The sequence below is a fragment of the Xiphias gladius genome, chromosome 10, assembly GCF_016859285.1.
Source record: "Xiphias gladius isolate SHS-SW01 ecotype Sanya breed wild chromosome 10, ASM1685928v1, whole genome shotgun sequence".
Lineage (NCBI taxonomy): Eukaryota > Metazoa > Chordata > Actinopteri > Istiophoriformes > Xiphiidae > Xiphias > Xiphias gladius.
In genome coordinates this window covers 26,918,553-26,937,066 of record NC_053409.1, presented here as the reverse complement: position 1 = coordinate 26,937,066, position 18,514 = coordinate 26,918,553, and the positions used below count along the sequence as shown (strand labels likewise).

Below are 18,514 nucleotides of genomic sequence, written 5' to 3'. Positions count from 1 at the left end.
CTGTGTCTATCTTCTTGTTTTGTTCCTGGACTCTACTGACCCCTCTGGCCCTGCAGGTTTGTAGCAGGAACTGTCTTTTAAAAGAGGGAACTGCTGATTTTTAGAATATAATACACTAAAGGTATGTAGCTACGTCTGTGTCAGTCGAATAGACAGAGTAACCCTCCCCCTTCCTCTCTCAGTCTCAGGGTCGGTATGAGATCATGTTGAGCGTGGAGAGGATCCTTCGAGGTTTAGGCGTCAGCGCCATGCCATGTCACCGTGACGTCTACAAGGCGACGAGGACCTGTCTGACGGACCGATCCATGGCCGTACGCTGCGCCGCCGCCAAGGTACAGTCTCCTCTGACGGCCGACGGTCACATTATTCCTGCTGATTCCATCAGTTTGTAGATCGACCTGCAGAGACGTGACACTTGCCGCAGAGGGATAATCCATCAGTCATGTCAGAGTGTCAGGAGCTAACAGCCTCCCTGTCCGACTGAGGGAACATCTCAAATCCCTTTATGGCATCCACGTTTCGCTCACAGGCGTCTTTTCCTTGCTCTCGTTTCCTCACACTGAAGACGCGAGGGGACACGCAAGGAAAAGATGCGAGGAGAGAGGAAACGAGGACGCATGTTTTTCATCTGAAGTGACGTCCGCCACAGCTGGATCAGCTGTCAGTCAGATGTTAGAGCTCTGAGGCTTTTGCTGGTTTGGAGTTTGTATTTGCCCACAAAAGCACTGTCCAAATAATAGTAAAGGCGCACACTTTCCACAGTGTTTATTTTCTTTTAATTCTATCCGTGTGTTTGACAAACATCTGCACATTTATTAAAAACCTGCATCCTGCATGTTTTTATTGGCAGCGGTGCGTTTTTACATTTGCTAATTATTTGAATCTGCATTTATTGGTTTTCTGTTTTTCTGTATTATTCAAATATCCAGGTTATGATTAGAAGGTTTTCTAATCTTATGTAGAAACGATTTATGAATCCACACGTTTTAGACAAACTATATTTCGACTTGCACATGTGACTGAATGGAAATGAACAGATACACGATTAAAATGTGTTTATTGCTGAAAGACTTCAGACCGTCCTCCTCTCCCTGATCATATATTATAAGGCAATAATAGTAGATCTTGAAGCGAAAAATCTTTCTAATGGCAGAAGAAAGCTGTTACCTACAGATCTAGTGTGTTTAAGTAGACGGTGAATCTAAAAACAAACACAATCTAAATCTTGGTATTAATACTCTTGAGTTGGTTCTGTTATTTGTCCACTTGGGTATAAAACTGCAGGGATGCTGTGATGTGGTTTCAGATCAGTCCGATCAGCTGCAGCGTCCAATCAGTGACAGATTTCTAATTGAGGGGTGGACCGTAACGATTTCTGAGGATGGGGGAAGGATCGGATCAGGGGACTGGGATTTACCCCATATCTCGTCGTGACTTTGTAGAGAAGCTAACAGCTGCTGTGTCTATGTCTCGGTCAGTGTTTGCTGGAGCTGCAGAGGGAGGCGGTGTTCCTGTGGACCAGCGAGCTGGAGAACGTGGCCACTCTGTGCTTCAGAGCCTTCGAAGGATCCAACCACAACGTCCGAGTGTCTGTAGCCAAACTGCTGGGAACTCTGCTGGCTGCTGCTGTGGAGCCCAGACAGCCCACCGGTACGACCAGAGAGGGACGTGGGAGGGTCAAAACTACTGGGGAGGAAAACGGATTAATGCTGTGGAATGATACTGCAGTAATACTAACAGGAGATGCTAGCTCATTGAATTTGTTCTCACGAATCAAAGCGTTTCCTCTTCACACCTGTCTGATTGATTTCAGTTTCATCTATGTGTGTCCAGGACAAAGATAGCTTAGCCTAGCTTAGCACAAAGACTGGAAGCAGGAGGAGACCTGAAAATTAACGTCTTGATTATCGTTACGATTATTCAGTTAAACACTTTTTTTAATTTAAAGTAAATTTATGACACTATAAAATATGACAAATATTCACCATCAAAACTGTGTCGTCAGTTTGTTTACTTGGTTGGAAACAGTTGTCGACAAAGCAGGCTCCACTCAATGTCCACTTACTAGCTTGTTCTGGAGCTTTTGACATATATTCAAACCATTTTATTATAAAACTATGACTATGATTCATACTCTCCTTGAGTCTGAGGACCTCGAGCACTTCTCATCCATGTTGGCTGAAACAGTTGGGGATGACGGTCCACCTTCAGCCAACGTGGACGGCATGTCTTGGTTTGTTATTGACTTTTTTTTTTTCCGTTACTTGCAACTTCACATACTTAAGATTTCAAACAACGGGGTGAAATTTAAAAGCGTATTTGAAACGTGTAAGATTTTTTTAAAGGAATACGGTGGATGTAGACCAGGGGGTTTCAGAGACGGACCCTGAACCCCACCCTTTCATTCATTACAATGACTTAGAGTCCTAAGAATGCTCCAGTCAAACCTGTCATGCTCACAGACACACACTGCAGCACTGCAGGCACGGACAGTCTTCCCTCCATAGTCAGACGGATGAATGAATAGATGAAGTATCAGTGCTCTCTTTCCTTCACAGCAGCCCCCAGACAGGGTGGGCGGGGTCGAAGCTCTCTAGAAGAGGTGATGGATTTGTTGACGGCGGGGTTCCTGCGGGGCGGGGCGGGTTTCCTCCGAGCCAGCGGAGACATGTTGAAGGGGACAAGCTCTGTCAGCAAAGACATCCGCATAGGAGTCACACAGGTGGGTAAACATTCACTCACCCGAGGAGCAGATTCATGTGATCGGACTCAGATCTCACCGTCCCTCCCCCTCCTCATCCTCAGGCCTGCGTGGTCTTCGTCTCCACCCTTGGAGGCTCCTGGCTGGAGGCGAACTTCCCGGCCTTCCTGTCCCTTCTGATGGAGCTTGCTTCCCACGGCAGAGCCACGCAAACGCCAGGCGAGGCCGTAGTGACGCGCCGCTGCGTCTCCTTCATCCTGAGGAGCACCCTGGGGTCTCTGCTGGGAGAGAAGGCCCAGACCAACGCTGCCAAACAGCTCTGCCTCGCCGTGGCCTCGCAGAAACGCGCCATCGGTGAGCAGAGACGGAGGGAGGGCTGTGTATAAGAATGTCTTATGTCTAATGTCCCCCAGCCATGATAACACACACTTGTTTGAATGATGGAAAATAACAAGTAGTAGTAGTAGAGTAGAAGTAGAGTGAAGAAAACAAATGAGCAGTGTGTAATACAGGCTGCTTATTACAACTATAGAAAAAATAAACAATAATGTCAGACATAAAATGACCAAGAGGTTGAAACAGTTTGCATGTTTGTTATTGAAAGCAAGAAAAATGATTTATAAAATACAATTTTGCAAGCAGTTTTTCTATGTGTTTGGCAGAAAATTAAAAAATTGATTGATCGATGATTGATAGATGATGGACAGACCAGGGAATCTAGGAGACAATGAAATGTTCTCCTCCTACTCACGGTTTAGAAGCTATGAGCGAGAACCTTAAGTGCTTTCTAATTGGCCAAACGGTGGCGTTATCTGCTCCAAAACCGCACGAGTTCCTTCTTTGACCAACCCCGGCCTTTTCACCAGATTATGCAGTTTTGTTCTTTGTGTTTTTTACCCTGGATCCCTGCTCCAACAGGAATCTGTTCATACAGGCCTTGCACATTTCTCCAGTGTGGGAGAGATGAGGTACTTCTGCTCAGACCGTCCAGACTAAGAATGACACACACAGTTTGGTGTTTTTACTCCTGCTGAGCGATGATGAGCTCTCCTTAAGCCCAGGACGGAAACTGTGGCAGTGTCAGGTTTTACAAATAATTGTCTCTTCCAAACTGCAGATGGGTTTGCTAGTCCTACAGGGCTCCCAGATGCTCCTGCTCCTCTGTGAGTGTGGCCTTTGTTTTGTTTATGAACTGTGTGAAAATGATCTCACGGTGCAAACTTGGTGGTTGTTGCTGCAGCACTGGTGACGTTTCTATGCAGTACAAGTAAGTGATACACCTTTTGGGGAGGAGACTTCTGGCAGTTGCTTTGACTGATGAATGTTATGTGTTTCGTTTATGTTTGAAGCTGTGGAGCGTCGGCGTTAACTCCTGTGTGTTTGTGTTTAGACGCAGCTCTGACCGATGGGAACGTGGAGACCAGGGTTTCGTCTGCAGACGTCTCGGCCAGTCAGCATGTGTTGGTCTGCTGCCTGCTGGAGCTGGGAGGACTCATTCAGGGACTGGGATCCACTGCCGCCCCCCTCCTCGCTGATAGCAGCACAGGTCTGAGACACACACTGAAAACAGACAGTTGAACCAAACTCAAACTTTATCGATTAATTGATTAAGTGTTTTGTCTATAAAATGTTTGAAAAATAGTGAATTTTAATTTCTAAGGGCCCAATGTGACTTATTCAAATTGTTTGCTTTATCCAAATAAAACTCCAAAACCCCAAAGTATTCAATATATTATTATATATGAAAATGAAAAGTAATCAAATCCTCACATTTCAGGACCTGGAAACAGAACGTTTGGCAGTTTTTCTTGAAAAATTCAGGAAACGATTAATCGATTCTCAAAAGGTTGCAGATCACTTGTCTGTCAATTGACTAATCAGATCTGAATTGGCTAGTTTTTTCAGCTCTAATTCACTTATCTCCTTGTTACGAAGAAACTGCAGATCTGATTTGGTCAACACTTGGTGAAACGATGTCTGAGACCGAATTGATTAACTAATCACACTGTTATAGTTCAGAGCGTGTGTCAGTTCCATGACTGCAGGCAGGCTTTTTTAAAGGTCCTTATGAAGGAGTGTTTTTATTACCACGACCCCAGTTTTGTTTGTTTCTTGCGTCTGTGGACGCACATGCACGAGATACACGTTACTGAAAAGTTTCACGCGGTCGCGCTGTGAGCCGGCGGCGGTAATGCACCGAAAACCGCAGCAATGTAGGTTCCAAAATGTTCAAAAATCTTTAATGATGGAGAAAACTAACAGACCTCAAGGATACACACACTGCTTTTTAGTGAGAGACAGAGAATGGAAACGGAAAGGTTTGGTTACAAGAACATTTCAGTGGAGAAATTTAACAGATTTTTTCATTTATTGTTTATTGTTTCATGCATTTAGTTTGTGTTTTTAGTTGTTCTTTATGGATTCATTATCAGTATTATCGAGATATATTTTCTGTGAGATTTATGCGTCAGTGTCTCCGCTGTCTGTCAGAGAGTTTTTAATCCTGCGGCATTTAAAAAGACTGACTGGTTGACGAGGACCTGTAGTCACAGCTGAACAAATGAAGACAGCTGTATTTGTTGTTAGGTTGGTCTTCACTGCAGAGTTCAGTTGTGCTTCTAGACATTATGTCCCACTGTGATTATAATTGACACGGTTTTAGGATATTGAGCATATTGTGTGTGTCCAGCCCTCCTGGACACGGTGATCTCTGTCCTCCTCCATCCCTCCTCCTCGGCCCGGCTGGCCGCCGCCTGGTGCCTCCGCTGCGTTGCCATGGCGATGCCGTCCCAGTGCTCCTCGCTGCTGGATCGCTGTGCCGAGCGGCTGGTGGCGCTGAAGTCCTCGCCCGAAGCTGTGGCCGGATACGGAGCCGCCGTCGCCACCCTGGTGGCCTCGGTGCAGCACTGCCCCCTGGGAATACCGCACACAAAGGGCAAGGTGGGTAAAACGCACCAGTATTATGAGACATTGTGTGAGTTGATCTACCGTGTTAATTTTAGTATTAATTATTACCACGTAGACTAAACTCTAAAAGGCAAAGCTCACACGACGTTCGGCCTTTAAACAGGACCCGAACGCAGGCTGGAGAAAAGTGTTAATCCTGGAGACAGGTCGGGTTTTCCGCCTGGACACGGATGAAGCTTTTTTTCTGAGCAGCTGAAAGTACCAGTCCCTGCTGACAAACGTCTGTGAGCTAGGATAGAAATGTAGATTAGTGTTATTGATTTGTGGCAGCCTTGGACTTGGTCCCAAACTGACTGTTTTTAGTTGGCTGTTACGCCTGGCTGGTTTGCCAGAGACAAGAAGCTTAGTTCCATCTCGGCTGTAACAGGTGGCCTGGCCGTGTTTCCTTTAACTTTATGCTGTCAAACAATATTTGAGTCCTGTGGACGGCGTTAATGTAATTGGAGTGTTTAAATACGTCATTAAAAATTGCGTGCAGGTGGTGCTGGGTCTGGCTGAAGACCTCCTCCGCTCAGCCTCTCAGAACAGTCGGATCTCTCTGCAGAGGACTCAGGCGGGCTGGCTGCTCGTCTCCTCTCTCATCACTCTGGGTAAAACTGCAGAACACCCCGCACCCTGTCGAACAATGCCATCAATACGCTTGGAAAAAAATGTGATAAATAGCTGCAGGAGGGGTTTGTTTGGTCACGCTAGCAGCGTTAAATACCTCTACTACGACCACGATGGATCACCTTAAAATTTTCTGCAGACATTCATCGTCTCCTGAAACTGTATCTATCTATGGAGATGCCCTGACTTTCAGAAAGGAAAGTGTCTCCATCAGATCAAGACTTTCACTTCTGCCCTCAACAACATACTGTATCTCATGACATTCCTCCTTTTTTTAAACTTTTCCTTAGGATACAGTAGGTCAGTAGCCTCTGTGTTATCATCCGTTTTGCTGTGTGTGTGTGTGTGTGTGTGTGTGCGCGCACGTCCAGGCCCTGCCGTAGTGGAGCACCACCTCTCCCGCCTCCTCCTCCTGTGGAGGTGTGTGTTTCCTGCCTCACTAAGGGAGCAGGAGATGGAGCTGCGGCGAGGGGACTACTTCACGTGGCAGGTCACGCTGGAGGGACGCGCGGGGGCGCTCTGCGGTCAGTACACGCAGCACCACCACACCTGCGTGTGCGTGTAGATTCAGTGTATGAGTTTGCCTGAGCTGTGTTTTTGTGTCCGAGCAGCGATGAAGAACCTGCTGCTGCACTGCGGGCAGCTCGTCACCGACGACAACATGGGCCGCCTGCTCACGCCATTGGCCTGCGCCGTGGCCCTCCTCACCAAGTCAGTCCCTGATTGGTTAAGGCTTGTTGTGGGTTTACACAAATACTCACCAAAATGATTATTATTGCGTGATTATTTTTAAAAATAATAATAATTATTGTTGTCATTGGCATTGACTAATAATTTTTAAAATTATTGTATAAAAATATACAAACATTTCACAACTATCATTCACAGTAATTTGCTGTTTTGTTTGTCCATGATTTCTTCTCCTCTTCTCTCTCTCTTTTTGTTCCTTTTCTTTTCTGCTGTGTCACTTCCTTTTCCCGCTAAACTCACACTTTTGTGTTGTGCCCGTGTGCTTCTCCAGGCTGCCTGCTCTCCTCAGGTCTTACAGCAGCTCAGTTCGTAGCTGGTCGGTCGTCTACAGGCTGAGAGTCTACGAGCTGCTCGCTCTGCTGCCTCCGCACACCTACCAAGGTGACAACCCGCCGCCTTCACTCTGTCCTTCACTTCTTTTAGAAAACTTTCTTTCCTCTTTTCTCTTTTTCTTTGATCTCTTTCTCCCTGTCTTCTGACTTTTCATCCCTCTCCTTCATCCTTTGTGATTTTTGTCTTTACACAGATTTTTGTCCCTTCTTTCTTTCCCTCTGTCCTTCGGTTTTTTCTTTACTGCCTCAAATCTTTCAGTTTGTTTCACTTCTTCCCTCCTGTGTTGTGATTATTACGTCGTCTTCTTCCATTTCATCTCTCTTTCCTTTCTTCATACTTACTACATCTCCCTCCCTCTCGCCTTCGTGTTTCTTTCTCCTTGTCATTCTTCTTCTTTCCTTTTGCTTCCTTTGCTCTGCTCTTTAATGAGGACCTCGGCTCCAGTCGCAGTAATTGATTAACTCAAGAGTTCTCGATGTCTCCACCCGTCCCCTCCTCCTGCAGAGAGTTTTGGTTTGGTGATGAACCAGCTGGTCTCCGATCTGTCCGGCCAGGACAACCTGAACCAGCCGTGTTCAGACCTCACCCTGCTGCCCCCCCTCTGTCACCGTGACGACCTGCCGCTGGTCGGCCCCGCCCTCAGTGACACCGACCACAGATACATAGAGGAACAGGTGACTGTCCTACACACTTACACGGGCTGATAACACAAGCGGTACACCACAGGACTGAGGACTTAGAATGAGCAGGGGTGTATCTGTATTTCAGCTCCACGGCAGCAGCGTGGGAGGAGGCTCCCTGGACAACGACCCCTTCAGCCTGTGTGAGAAGAGCGATGAAGCTCCTGCTCCTCTTCCTCCTCCCGTCGCTCTGACCGCCGCCGCCGTCCGTCTCTTTGGAGCTCTCTTCCCCCACATCATCTCCGCTCAGAGGTAACTGACCTGCTGTCGACTGCGCCACAGGTTAGCCCGTACAGGGACAGTAAAGTGTCACATCAAACACATTTTCCCCCTGGTTCATTTCTGCAGTAAAGACGTCAGGAGACGCCGTGAACTCGTTTTCACTCGCCATGTATTTATTTAAAACACGTTACAGCGGCCTTCAGAAAGTCCTGCAGGTTAAACTGGACGAACCAAACACTTTCAGCAACAACTGACTCTGAAAGACTCACTACAAACCGGCAGGAAAGGCTCGCTAGCCGAGCAACGTTAAGGCTACAAACATTACATTGGTACTCTCTTCATTCAAAAACGATATCTGGAGCTGTGAACACACATTTATCTCGTTTTTCCAGAAAAAATCTAAAAATATAATTGGGCCGATACAATATTTTCAATTTATGTTTTCCACTAGATTTCAGAAGGAAATATTGTATTTTTTAACTCCTCTACATTTATCTGCCAACGGGAGTTTACTGACAAAATAATGATCAGCGTGTAAAACATGAAGCGTTGTTATAGATAATATCTAATATATTAACTATTAATACATTCTGGATCAGTACTTTTGTTTTTGATACTTGAGTAAAGTAAAGTTTTTTTTGTTTTGGTTTTTTTTACATAAAAATAAGTTGTTATTTTAAAGGACCAGTGTGTAGGATTTAGTGGCATCTAGTGGTGAGGTTACAGATTGCAACCAGCTGAATACCCCTCCCCTTACCCCTCCCTTCGTAGGCCCGTAGGAGAACCTACGGTGGCCTTCAGGTAATGCAGAAAACATGAAAGGTCTTCTCTCTGGAGCCAGTGCTCGGTTTGTCCCTTCTGGGCTACTGTAGAAACATGGCGGCTCCATGGAAGAGGAACCCGCTCCCTATGTAGATACCAAGGGCTCATTCTAAGCTAATGAAAACACAAGGATTCTTAGTTTTAGGTGATTAAACACTAATGAAAACATCATTATGAATATTATGTTCCATTTCTAAATCCTACACACTGGTCCTTTAATGGGAAAAATATTGTCCGTTTGTCTGTCTACATTAGAGTGAAGATATTGGAGCAGTTTGTAGAAACAGTGAACCAGCTCAAGGGTCAACGCCAGCAGACTGTCCAGACATACGTCTGTGCTGCCCTCTGCAGTCTACTCAAGGTAGGACACCTGTCAACTGGAAGACTTAACACCCTATATTTGCTGATTAAAGCTTCATAAATGTAATTGTTGTCCACTTGGGGGCAGCAGAATTCCGCTACAAGCTGAAAAACATAAACCTCTGACATATTATCGCCTCATAAATTTGTAATAGCTAAGAAAATCTAAACGGAGTCCTCCTCCTCAGCACCAGGGCAGTATCCGGGGCTTTCTGGGACCAGAGGAGATCCGTTCCCCGGCATTGACCCTCCTGTCGGGGGCGCTGGAGAGCGTCAGTCCTCTGCTGCGCTGTCTGGCCGCTGAAGGTCTGGCTCGGCTGGTTCAGGTGGTTGGAGACCCCGGCTTCACCGTGTCCGTCTCCTTGCTCTGCTTCGACAGGTGGGTGGACGTTGACAAACAGCTTCACACACCAGGCCTCAGACTGTCAGGGACAGTCAAGGGCTGGACTTGCACCATAACGGAAGCAAACATGTGTCTCTGTTTGTAACACACCATATGTTTGCATTCATGAACTTGTTCCCACCCGTGCACGGACTCTCAAACACTTTGGGCTTCATACAGATAAGAAAAGTATCCTGTGCGCTTTACATTTGAACAAATAACAGTGATGTAAAGAGACGCACACGTTTACATCTGAGTTGAAGGTAATAATTTTTAGTACAGTGCTATATTACTATGTTGTATTTATATTTATTATGAAAAGTATTTTTTTTTTTATTAGTTTAAATACCCCGAACCTTCGGCGGTTTTTGCTTGGTCTTCACCGCCGTCACCACGTGCTTTTGTTTTTCATTCCTCCCCACAGACTGATAGAAAACAGAATTTTCATACAAAATATGCATCATAAATAAATAAGGTAATAAATGAATAAAATAATAAACACAAGCATCAGCAACATATCAGTCGGCTCGTGAGGGGAACTTCAACATCTTAGCTTCTGACCTTTTTGTTGTCCGTCCAGTTTTTCCACACACAGTAAATGTCTGTGTAGGAATGGAGAGAGTAGAGTGTCCTAACCAAAAGAAAAGAACTTAATGGAATTTGTCAGTCATTGTTTCTCAGTATTCTCATGAGATAAATGTATTTTTAGATTCTACCACCAGAGTTCAGTGACAGCGTTTTAGCCGCGCTCGGTTCTTTTAGCCTGTTTTTCTGCACAGTTTTGGTGAAACTGCACCAAGAAAAGTCACAGCAGCAGTTTGCACTGTCATCACGCACAGACGGAAAACTCACGGATCACGCCGATGTCAGCGCTTAAAAGATGGTGGTTTTGATCCCAAAATAAAAACAGCAAAAACAAGTCAAATTACACAGAGACAGGGAATAGTAACATAATAAATAAAGAAACATTCCAAAAAAGCTTTAACAACCTGTGAGCAGGCCTGGATCCAAATATATCACAGTGTGTTTGAACTGGTGAGTCTGTGTTACCTTGATCTAAAAATCACCCAGACAAACTGTTTCATCGGCTGCTGACATTTTACTGAGACTGATCTGTGTTTAGTTCAAATGAGCCGGTAGATTCCGTCTGGACGATGTACTGGTCAGGCTGTGGTTGTGGTAATGCATCTCTTTGCCTTGAGCGAAGCCCTTTGAATGGACTTAGAAGATGTAGCTGCTGACAGCAGTTGATGGTGACTGTGTTCAGGCTGAAGACGGCTCGGGACGCAGCGTCTCGCAGTGGCTACGCTCTGGCTCTGGGGGCGCTGTACCGCTACGCCGGGGGAATCAGCTCACCTCAACACCTGTCCACCTGCTTGGGAGTCCTGTTCACCCTGTGCCAGGACAGCACCTCACCTGAGGTCCAGGTACGCACACCTTTTAATTATCTTTCTACCTATAAACAAGCACATTTATTCAGTGTCAATAAATTTCACCCCAAAGATCAACATAAGGCAACGAGCTGATTCTTTTGCTGTTTTTTTGACGTCTGGAGTTCCACCCAGTATCAGCTAGCCTACACCTGACTCTAACTTTAACCCTAAAACCCAGTCCTAACCCTCAGAAAGCCCTTTGAAGAAGTTAGGACCAGACCAAATGTCCTAATCCTAACTCTCCCGTGTCTCTGTTGGGTCCAGACCTGGTCTCTCCACAGTCTGTCCCTGGCGGTCGACCTGTCCGGTGGTCTGTATCGGGCCCATGCCGAGCCGTCCTTCACTCTGGTGCTCAGGCTGCTGCTGTCGGCTCCACCCACCCACCCCGAGGTTCACTACAGCCTGGGACGCTGCCTGCACGCCCTCATCACCTGCCTGGGCCCCGACCTGCAGGGTACGGCCCCCGTCACAGCTGAGGACGCACAAACAGAGGAGAGTTCGGGAAGTCTTTGTGTGAACGTGCGTGTGTTGTGTTTGTCAGGTGAAGGCGCAGCAGTGTCCGGTCTGCGCTCCAGCTGTCTGGTGGGGTGTGGAGTGATGCAGGCCAGTCCTGACTGTCTGGTTCAGGCCAGAGCCATTTCCTGTCTGCAGCAGCTGCACATGTTCTCCCCTCCGCACGTCAACCTGGCCAACCTCGTACCTGCTCTCTGTGTGAGTACGCCTGAATACGTGACACGCGCTACCTGTCTGACCGATGAAAGTCCACCTGTCGGGGCATTCCCGTGGCTGAGATGTTGTCATTTCCTGTCATCTCTCTCTACTGACGCTATGATTTCACAACGTGCCCCAAAAATAATAAGAAAAAAAGAAGGTTAAAGTGTATGTGTGTGTTTTCTGACCCTGTCTTGTGTCTTACAGGAGATCTTGTTGGATTATTCCATGTTGGTAGGTCCTGTCTCAGGCCTGAAGCTGCTGTTTGTCTCACCTTTTATTCTGCTTCTTTCTCTTGTTTTCTTTTGGACCCTCAACACTTTTGCGAGTTTTTCTGTTGCTGCGGATGCAGGCTGGGTGATAGAAACACGTCCTCAAATTTAGTTTGTTTTTCAAGGGTTTTTTTTACTTAGTTAATTTGTAAAACAGCAGATGAGTCAAACCGAGTTTAACACCTGAAGCAGCATCATCATCCAATCGAGTACGCAGAGTGCAAGCGATTGCACTCTCACCTAGAGTTCGGCCGTCAGAGCCACACCTCAGCAACAAACCGTAACCTCAATATGTGCCCCCCCCCTTAATTCATCATGCATGCTGTTACTTTTCTAACACTTACATTTTTTGGGATAATTTAAACGTAAAATAATCTTAAGATCAAGAAAAATTGTGACTATAACTTATAACTTTGATAAATATGGATATTTTATCGTTATAAAATCTTTTGCCATATTGCCCCCGCCCCAGTTATCTGTCACTAAAATACTGTTTGAATGCAATTTTCTGATGGTTGTGGAAAATATTAACTTTATTCTGTTGTCATGAAACATGTCAGAGCTTTTTAACAGTCTGGTATATTGTTAATTCACCGTTGCATAGCGCTTGAACTTTTATGTCTCACTTGATTTACTTTCGCATTGTTTGCTTTGCAGCTAACTCAGTAACACCGGCCCAATTTCTGTTTTACACCTAACCTACAGTATTGCCTTACAACATCCGGCCCCTTTTTTTTTTTAATCTCTCACAGTGAAACTACTTAGTGTTTCCTCTAGAAAGAGCTCACTAATTTGTCTAATTGTTATCTTTATGAAATTACATCTTATGAATTTGATGAATTAATCTCTAGTGATCAGTCACAAGGCAAATGAAACTTAACACAGAGGTTTTTTTAGATTGCTGCTCAGAGACATTTTAAAGGCATCACTTTCAGCTCTGAGACAAAATCACACTATTAACCACCAATCAGTTAATCAGAAGATTAATTGACAGGGAAGTTTACTCTCAGTTTCAACCTGAGGACGTCACTGTGGGCTTTGGGCATTTTCTGACATTTTATAGATTATTTGAGAAAAACCATTGTCAGATTAATCAGTAACTGTAACTCGAAGCCCTAATGTAAACAAGGTTTAGTTTCTGAGTCTGGAGGAAACACTGTCTGTAGTTGCACGCCTCCTCTGATAAACCTTAAACCTGTTAACAGAGTAAACCCGGTGTCCAGGTACAAACTGTGTGCGTGTTTTTCAGGCCAACCTGTGCAGCTCGTACTTGTGCCTACGTCGGGCAGTGGTGGCGTGTCTGCGGCAGCTTGTCCAGCGGGAGGCGCTGGAGGTCTCTGAACATGCAGTGACTCTGGTCAAAGAGCTGCCGAGACGAGACAACACACAACTCGGTGAGACACACACAGGGACATCGGTTTAAGCGGTTTAGAAGATCCCCTCATAGATGTTTGAAGACATGTAAAAACACTTTGCTTGGAAAAATAATTTGTCTTTAATAGGATTTTTTTCCCCCAACCGGTTTATTCAGTTAAAAATTCTTAGATGCAGAACAATGCAGGTGGTGACAGAGAGAAAGTTTTCATATAAATAAATAGATTTTCATATATTACTCAAACATGCCACTTAAAAACAAGTCTGTTGGTATGAGTGGTTTGTGCATCGGGTCCGGTGTGTTCTTCTCATGCTGTAGTCACTTTTGGGTTCTGGTCCAGCCCAGATTGTTCGTTCTGATGAAACTAAGGTCCCTTGAGCATCATAGCTGGTGTCCTTTCTTATGCTGCTGGACTAGGGGAGGATAAACTGGCTGATCAAAAAGCAGGATCTGTCACTGGCTCACCTCCAGATTCTTCAGAGATTCTTTCAGAAAACAGAAAAAGAACAAAGTTGAGGACTGTTTTAGAATCTGAAGAACCCCCTCAATAGTGTCTCGAGCGGACCGACCAGTTATTTTAGTGCTCGGCTGCTCGTGTCCTGATGCTCAACAGAAAGACAGAGCGGGTCTTTTGTGGCTTTGAGATGATTTATCAGTGCTGGCTCTTAGATCTTTTGTACTCTTTACTTTCTCCGCCGTAGCACTTTGAGGAGTGTTTATTATAGGTTTTTATATATCTTAGTGATACACATCACTAAAATATATAAAAAACCCTCTGTCTCTGTGCAGACGTTACTATTAAGGAAGTGGGTCTGGAAGGAGCTCTTTTCACCCTGTTGGACCGGGAGTCAGATCCAGGTCTGAGGAGGGACATCCAGGAGACTCTGGTCCACATGATGACTTCCAGTGCCACCAGTGGGAAGCTGGGACACTGGCTCAAACTCTGCAAAGACGTCCTGTCTGCAACCACCGGTGGGTTGAACCATGTGTCATACACAAGGATTTTATGTTTCATGGTAAAAGTCTGTTGTCTGACTTTGAGAACACACGCACAGCGAGATACAGATCAGTGTTCGCTTTAGTGCAGATCCATTAAAAATCTAAAATGCTTCTGCAGGACAAAACGCTTTATTAATAGTCTGAGGTTGTTTCTGGTGCACGTTCATTAATGAATTAATAGATTACTTCATTCATCATCGTATGTTGGTAAAAACATAATACATTTTCAGATTCATTTTTACACTCACCGAGCACTTTATTAGGAACACCTGTTAATCAAACCAGCCAATCATGTGGCAGCAGTGTGATGCATAACAACCTGCAGATCCAGGTCAGGAGCTTCAGTTAATGTTCACCTCAAACATCAGAACGAGGAGAAAATGTGATCTCAGTGACTTTGACGTGACGTCATTGTTGGTGGCAGACAGATGGTTTGAGTCTTTCTGAAGCTGCTGATCTCCTGGGATTTTCACACACAACAGTCTCTAGAGCTTTTACTCAGGATGGAGCCAGAAACAAAAAACACCCAGTGAGCATCAGTTCATGTTGATGAGAGAGGTCAGAGGAGAAGGTCCAGACCGGTTGGAGCTCACAGAGGCTACGGTAACTCAGATGATCACTCTTTACAAGAGTAGAAAAGCTTCTCAGGATGAACAGCACGTCCAACCTTGAGCTGGATGAGCTACAACAGTAGGAGACCAGCCCTGTCAGCCAAGAAAGGAAATCTGCAGCTGCAGTGGGCACAGGCTGCACCAACACTGGGCAGTTGAGTCCAGCAGATGGTTGGGTCAGAATCTGGATGAATCCATGGACCCAACCTGGTTTCTTTATATATAGTCTATCAATCAGTCAGGTGAATTTATGCATAAATAAACACAGATACCAAAAATACAATACGATATTGATTCCAAGTGGATACAGAAGTTTACAAGATAGATATATAAATGATTGCAAACATGATCATAAAAAATCAGTGTGTTGTGTGAGGTGTTTTAATTTTGAACAAAATTATTTAGGGACGCTTTTGTTGTCACCAAACCTCAGGCCCCGTCTTAAAGTGTCATGTCGGGGTCCAAAACAGTTTTCTTCAGTCTGACAAAAAATCTTAACACAAGGTCAGTTTACTAGCTTTTTTTTTTTTAACCTCATCTTAAGGTCTTCATTATCAGACGGAGTTTATGGCAGACCATGTATGGGAATGATGAAGATCCTGAGATACTGTTTAAAGCTCTGGAGGAAGCTAGTAAGTGGACCTTGAGTTTCCAAGTCAAGACTGAACCTTCACACTCACTCTCCTCAGACTGTCGGGCTCCCGTGGAGGCCAGTCAAGAGGACGAGGAGGTGGACTCCGGCAGAGACGACGACTCCTCTGCTTTCAGAGCCCGCCCGGAGTCCGGTGGCCCGTTCACGGCCCTGCGCTGGGCCACGCGCCGCTTCGCCATGGAGTGTGTGTGTCGCATCGTAGCGCAGTGTGAAACCGCTGACCCGGCTCACTTCGATATGACTCTGGCTCAGGAGCGACGCCTGCACGAGTCCACCGGTAAGACCACTGCAGTGACCTGATTCAGTTTGTCTTTGTGGACTCCTCAGACTCAAGTGACCTTTCACCTGTCTTTCCCCAGACTTCCTCGTTCTTCATCTTGGTGACCTGGTCCGCATGGCATTTATGGCGGCTACAGATCACAGCGACCAGCTCAGACTAGCGGGTCTTCAGACCCTGCTGGTGATCATCAGGCAGTTCTCAACCATCCCTGAACCGGAGTTCCCCGGTCATGTGATCCTGGAGCAGTACCAGGCCAATGTGAGGACCAATCAGTGATATATTTAGAAAGTTGCAGCTTCAGAATACTGTATTCTGATTGGCTGGATGTGATAAGGTCACAGCTAATGCTGCGTCCTCATCATTGTTCTGAATTGCAGCCAGTGATTATTTTCATTATTGATTAACCTGTTGAATTGTAGATTTTTTGTTGATTCATCTGTTAATTGTTTAGTCTGTAAAATATGTGAAAAGGGTGAAAATATCCAAGGTGACATTTTCACATGTCTTGTTTTGTCCGACCACGTGTCCTGAACTAAAAGATGTTCATTTTATTGTGATAGAAAACAGAGAAAAGCAGAAAATCCTCACATTGGAGAAGTTGGAACTAGGAAATGATTAGCATTTGCGATTAATGGTTAGTTTTCTATTGATTAATGAGTTGACCAATCATTTCAGCTCTAGCTACAAGGCTGTTACAAGTTTAAAAAGCCCATTTCCCCATAATATGAATAACGTTATACGTGTATCGCTGGTGAGTTGCAACTGGAACACCCGCCTCCCTCTCAAGCTCTCAGTGGATCCAGCTTTTTTTAGAGTTCCTGTCGGGTTATGAAAACAGCCTGCCGTGCCAAAACGGTTCAGGTCTACTGATTTATCTTGATATCTCTTTGTTGTCGATAGCTGTGCTATAATCTAGTTTCAGACCTCTGTGGAAACTTGTGTCATAATTCTCTGTGGACTCGGATCTAAAGCTGCATTAAGCCGAGAATTTTCCTTCCTCCTTCCTCCCTCCTCCCTATGTTCTTTGATAAGTGTTTTCACCTACTCTGTGCGTGTGTGTTTGAAGGTCGGCGCTGCTCTCAGACCAGCCTTCACTGCTGACGCTCCTCCCGATGTCACCGCCAAGGCCTGCCAGGTGAGCAGTCATCAGTGATCATTTTAATAACCCTGAGTGGACAGGTTACCGTTATAATTCAGATTATCTGAGCTAAATGTTCACCTGTGGCTGCTGAGTCAGGCTGCTCTCCAGGTTACCGATCATCTGGACTCCTGTTAGCTTTGGAACGTCTGATTGGCTGCTGAGACAATGAAAGTGATCACAGTCTGCAGTCTGCTGTCCCCCTTTGACCCCGTCCTCTCCTCTCCAGGTCTGCAGCGCCTGGATCGCCAGCGGCGTCGTCAGTGACCTCCGTGACCTCAGGCGCGTCCATCAGCTCCTGGCCTCCTCGTTGGCCAAAGTCCAGGTTGGGAGGGACACATCCAGCCAGCTGTACAACGAGGCTGCGGCTACCATGGAAACACTGGCCGTCCTCAAGGCCTGGGCGGAGGTGGGTTTCAGTATTTTTTGTCGTGGAAACTGTATTTTTTTTTAGTCTTAAAAGTCTCAAAATGAATTTGTATTGAAGAGTGTGTAGGCGGCCTCATTGGGGAGGTCTTGCATCATCCTACGACCGGTTCTCAGCAGATGATTGAGAATTACATAAACGAGATGATAACTCGAGGAATGAAGGTAGTGACTCGTGGAAACAAGATAATGGTGGGGGCACCTCTGTGGTTTAAGGTGCAACCATGAACCACAAGATAACAACTTGCCGACCAGGTTTGGGTCCGACCAGGATCCTTTATTGCATCTCGCTACTGTCAATAATAAAAAGGCGGATTATGCCCCATAAATACTTGTCTCTGTCACACATTTAAAATCTACATTGCCAGGTTTAAATAGCTTGCGGAAAGGTTTAGGATGTTCAAGGGTCAGCTAGTCATCATCATCTAACAGCTTTACTTGTAGCACCGAGCTAAATTGATTGTCACAGCCTGATTTCCACATTAAAACCAGGCTGTGAAAACTGGCGGCGTATGTTTCATCTCCGTCCTCCTGTCTCCCAGGTTTACATCGTAGCCGTTCAGAGCAGCAGACAGAAGGAGAACCCCGGTAGGACGGCCGACCTGTCACTCTCCCCTCTGGCCGATGACAGCGCGGGCCTCCTGAAGCTGGTCCAGTCAGATTTGTCCACGCTGAGTCGTCTGTGGTTGGCGGCGCTGCAGGACTACGCCCTGCTGACCCTGCCACAGGAGTACGCATCACAGCTACCTGCAACAGGTAGGACACTATGAAGGAGGAGGGATGTCATGTTG

General features: G+C 45.7%; 1 protein-coding gene across 9 annotated transcripts in view; it reads left to right on the top strand.

The window, feature by feature from the left end:
- Window positions 1–18,514, top strand: part of heatr5a (HEAT repeat containing 5a) — a 36,136-nt gene that overhangs the window by 5,474 nt on the left and 12,148 nt on the right. For 2 of the 9 annotated variants that reach the window (XM_040138119.1, XM_040138120.1), the window contains exons 5-31: window positions 183–332; window positions 1,479–1,650; window positions 2,559–2,722; window positions 2,806–3,055; window positions 3,620–3,669; window positions 3,819–3,864; window positions 4,092–4,247; window positions 5,391–5,641; window positions 6,147–6,258; window positions 6,649–6,801; window positions 6,889–6,988; window positions 7,299–7,408; window positions 7,865–8,034; window positions 8,129–8,292; window positions 9,340–9,445; window positions 9,633–9,823; window positions 11,094–11,253; window positions 11,524–11,713; window positions 11,801–11,970; window positions 12,178–12,204; window positions 13,492–13,636; window positions 14,407–14,589; window positions 15,917–16,156; window positions 16,239–16,417; window positions 17,226–17,294; window positions 17,527–17,706; window positions 18,266–18,479. In XM_040138119.1, coding sequence (XP_039994053.1) covers window positions 183–332; window positions 1,479–1,650; window positions 2,559–2,722; window positions 2,806–3,055; window positions 3,620–3,669; window positions 3,819–3,864; window positions 4,092–4,247; window positions 5,391–5,641; window positions 6,147–6,258; window positions 6,649–6,801; window positions 6,889–6,988; window positions 7,299–7,408; window positions 7,865–8,034; window positions 8,129–8,292; window positions 9,340–9,445; window positions 9,633–9,823; window positions 11,094–11,253; window positions 11,524–11,713; window positions 11,801–11,970; window positions 12,178–12,204; window positions 13,492–13,636; window positions 14,407–14,589; window positions 15,917–16,156; window positions 16,239–16,417; window positions 17,226–17,294; window positions 17,527–17,706; window positions 18,266–18,479 — 4,102 coding nt within the window. Of the gene's footprint in view, window positions 1–182; window positions 333–1,478; window positions 1,651–2,558; window positions 2,723–2,805; window positions 3,056–3,619; window positions 3,670–3,818; window positions 3,865–4,091; window positions 4,248–5,390; window positions 5,642–6,146; window positions 6,259–6,648; window positions 6,802–6,888; window positions 6,989–7,298; window positions 7,409–7,864; window positions 8,035–8,128; window positions 8,293–9,339; window positions 9,446–9,632; window positions 9,824–11,093; window positions 11,254–11,523; window positions 11,714–11,800; window positions 11,971–12,177; window positions 12,205–13,491; window positions 13,637–14,406; window positions 14,590–15,916; window positions 16,157–16,238; window positions 16,418–17,225; window positions 17,295–17,526; window positions 17,707–18,265; window positions 18,480–18,514 lie in introns of those variants that run through there. The other 7 variants (XM_040138121.1, XM_040138122.1, XM_040138124.1 and 4 more) reach the window with 7 other exon arrangements.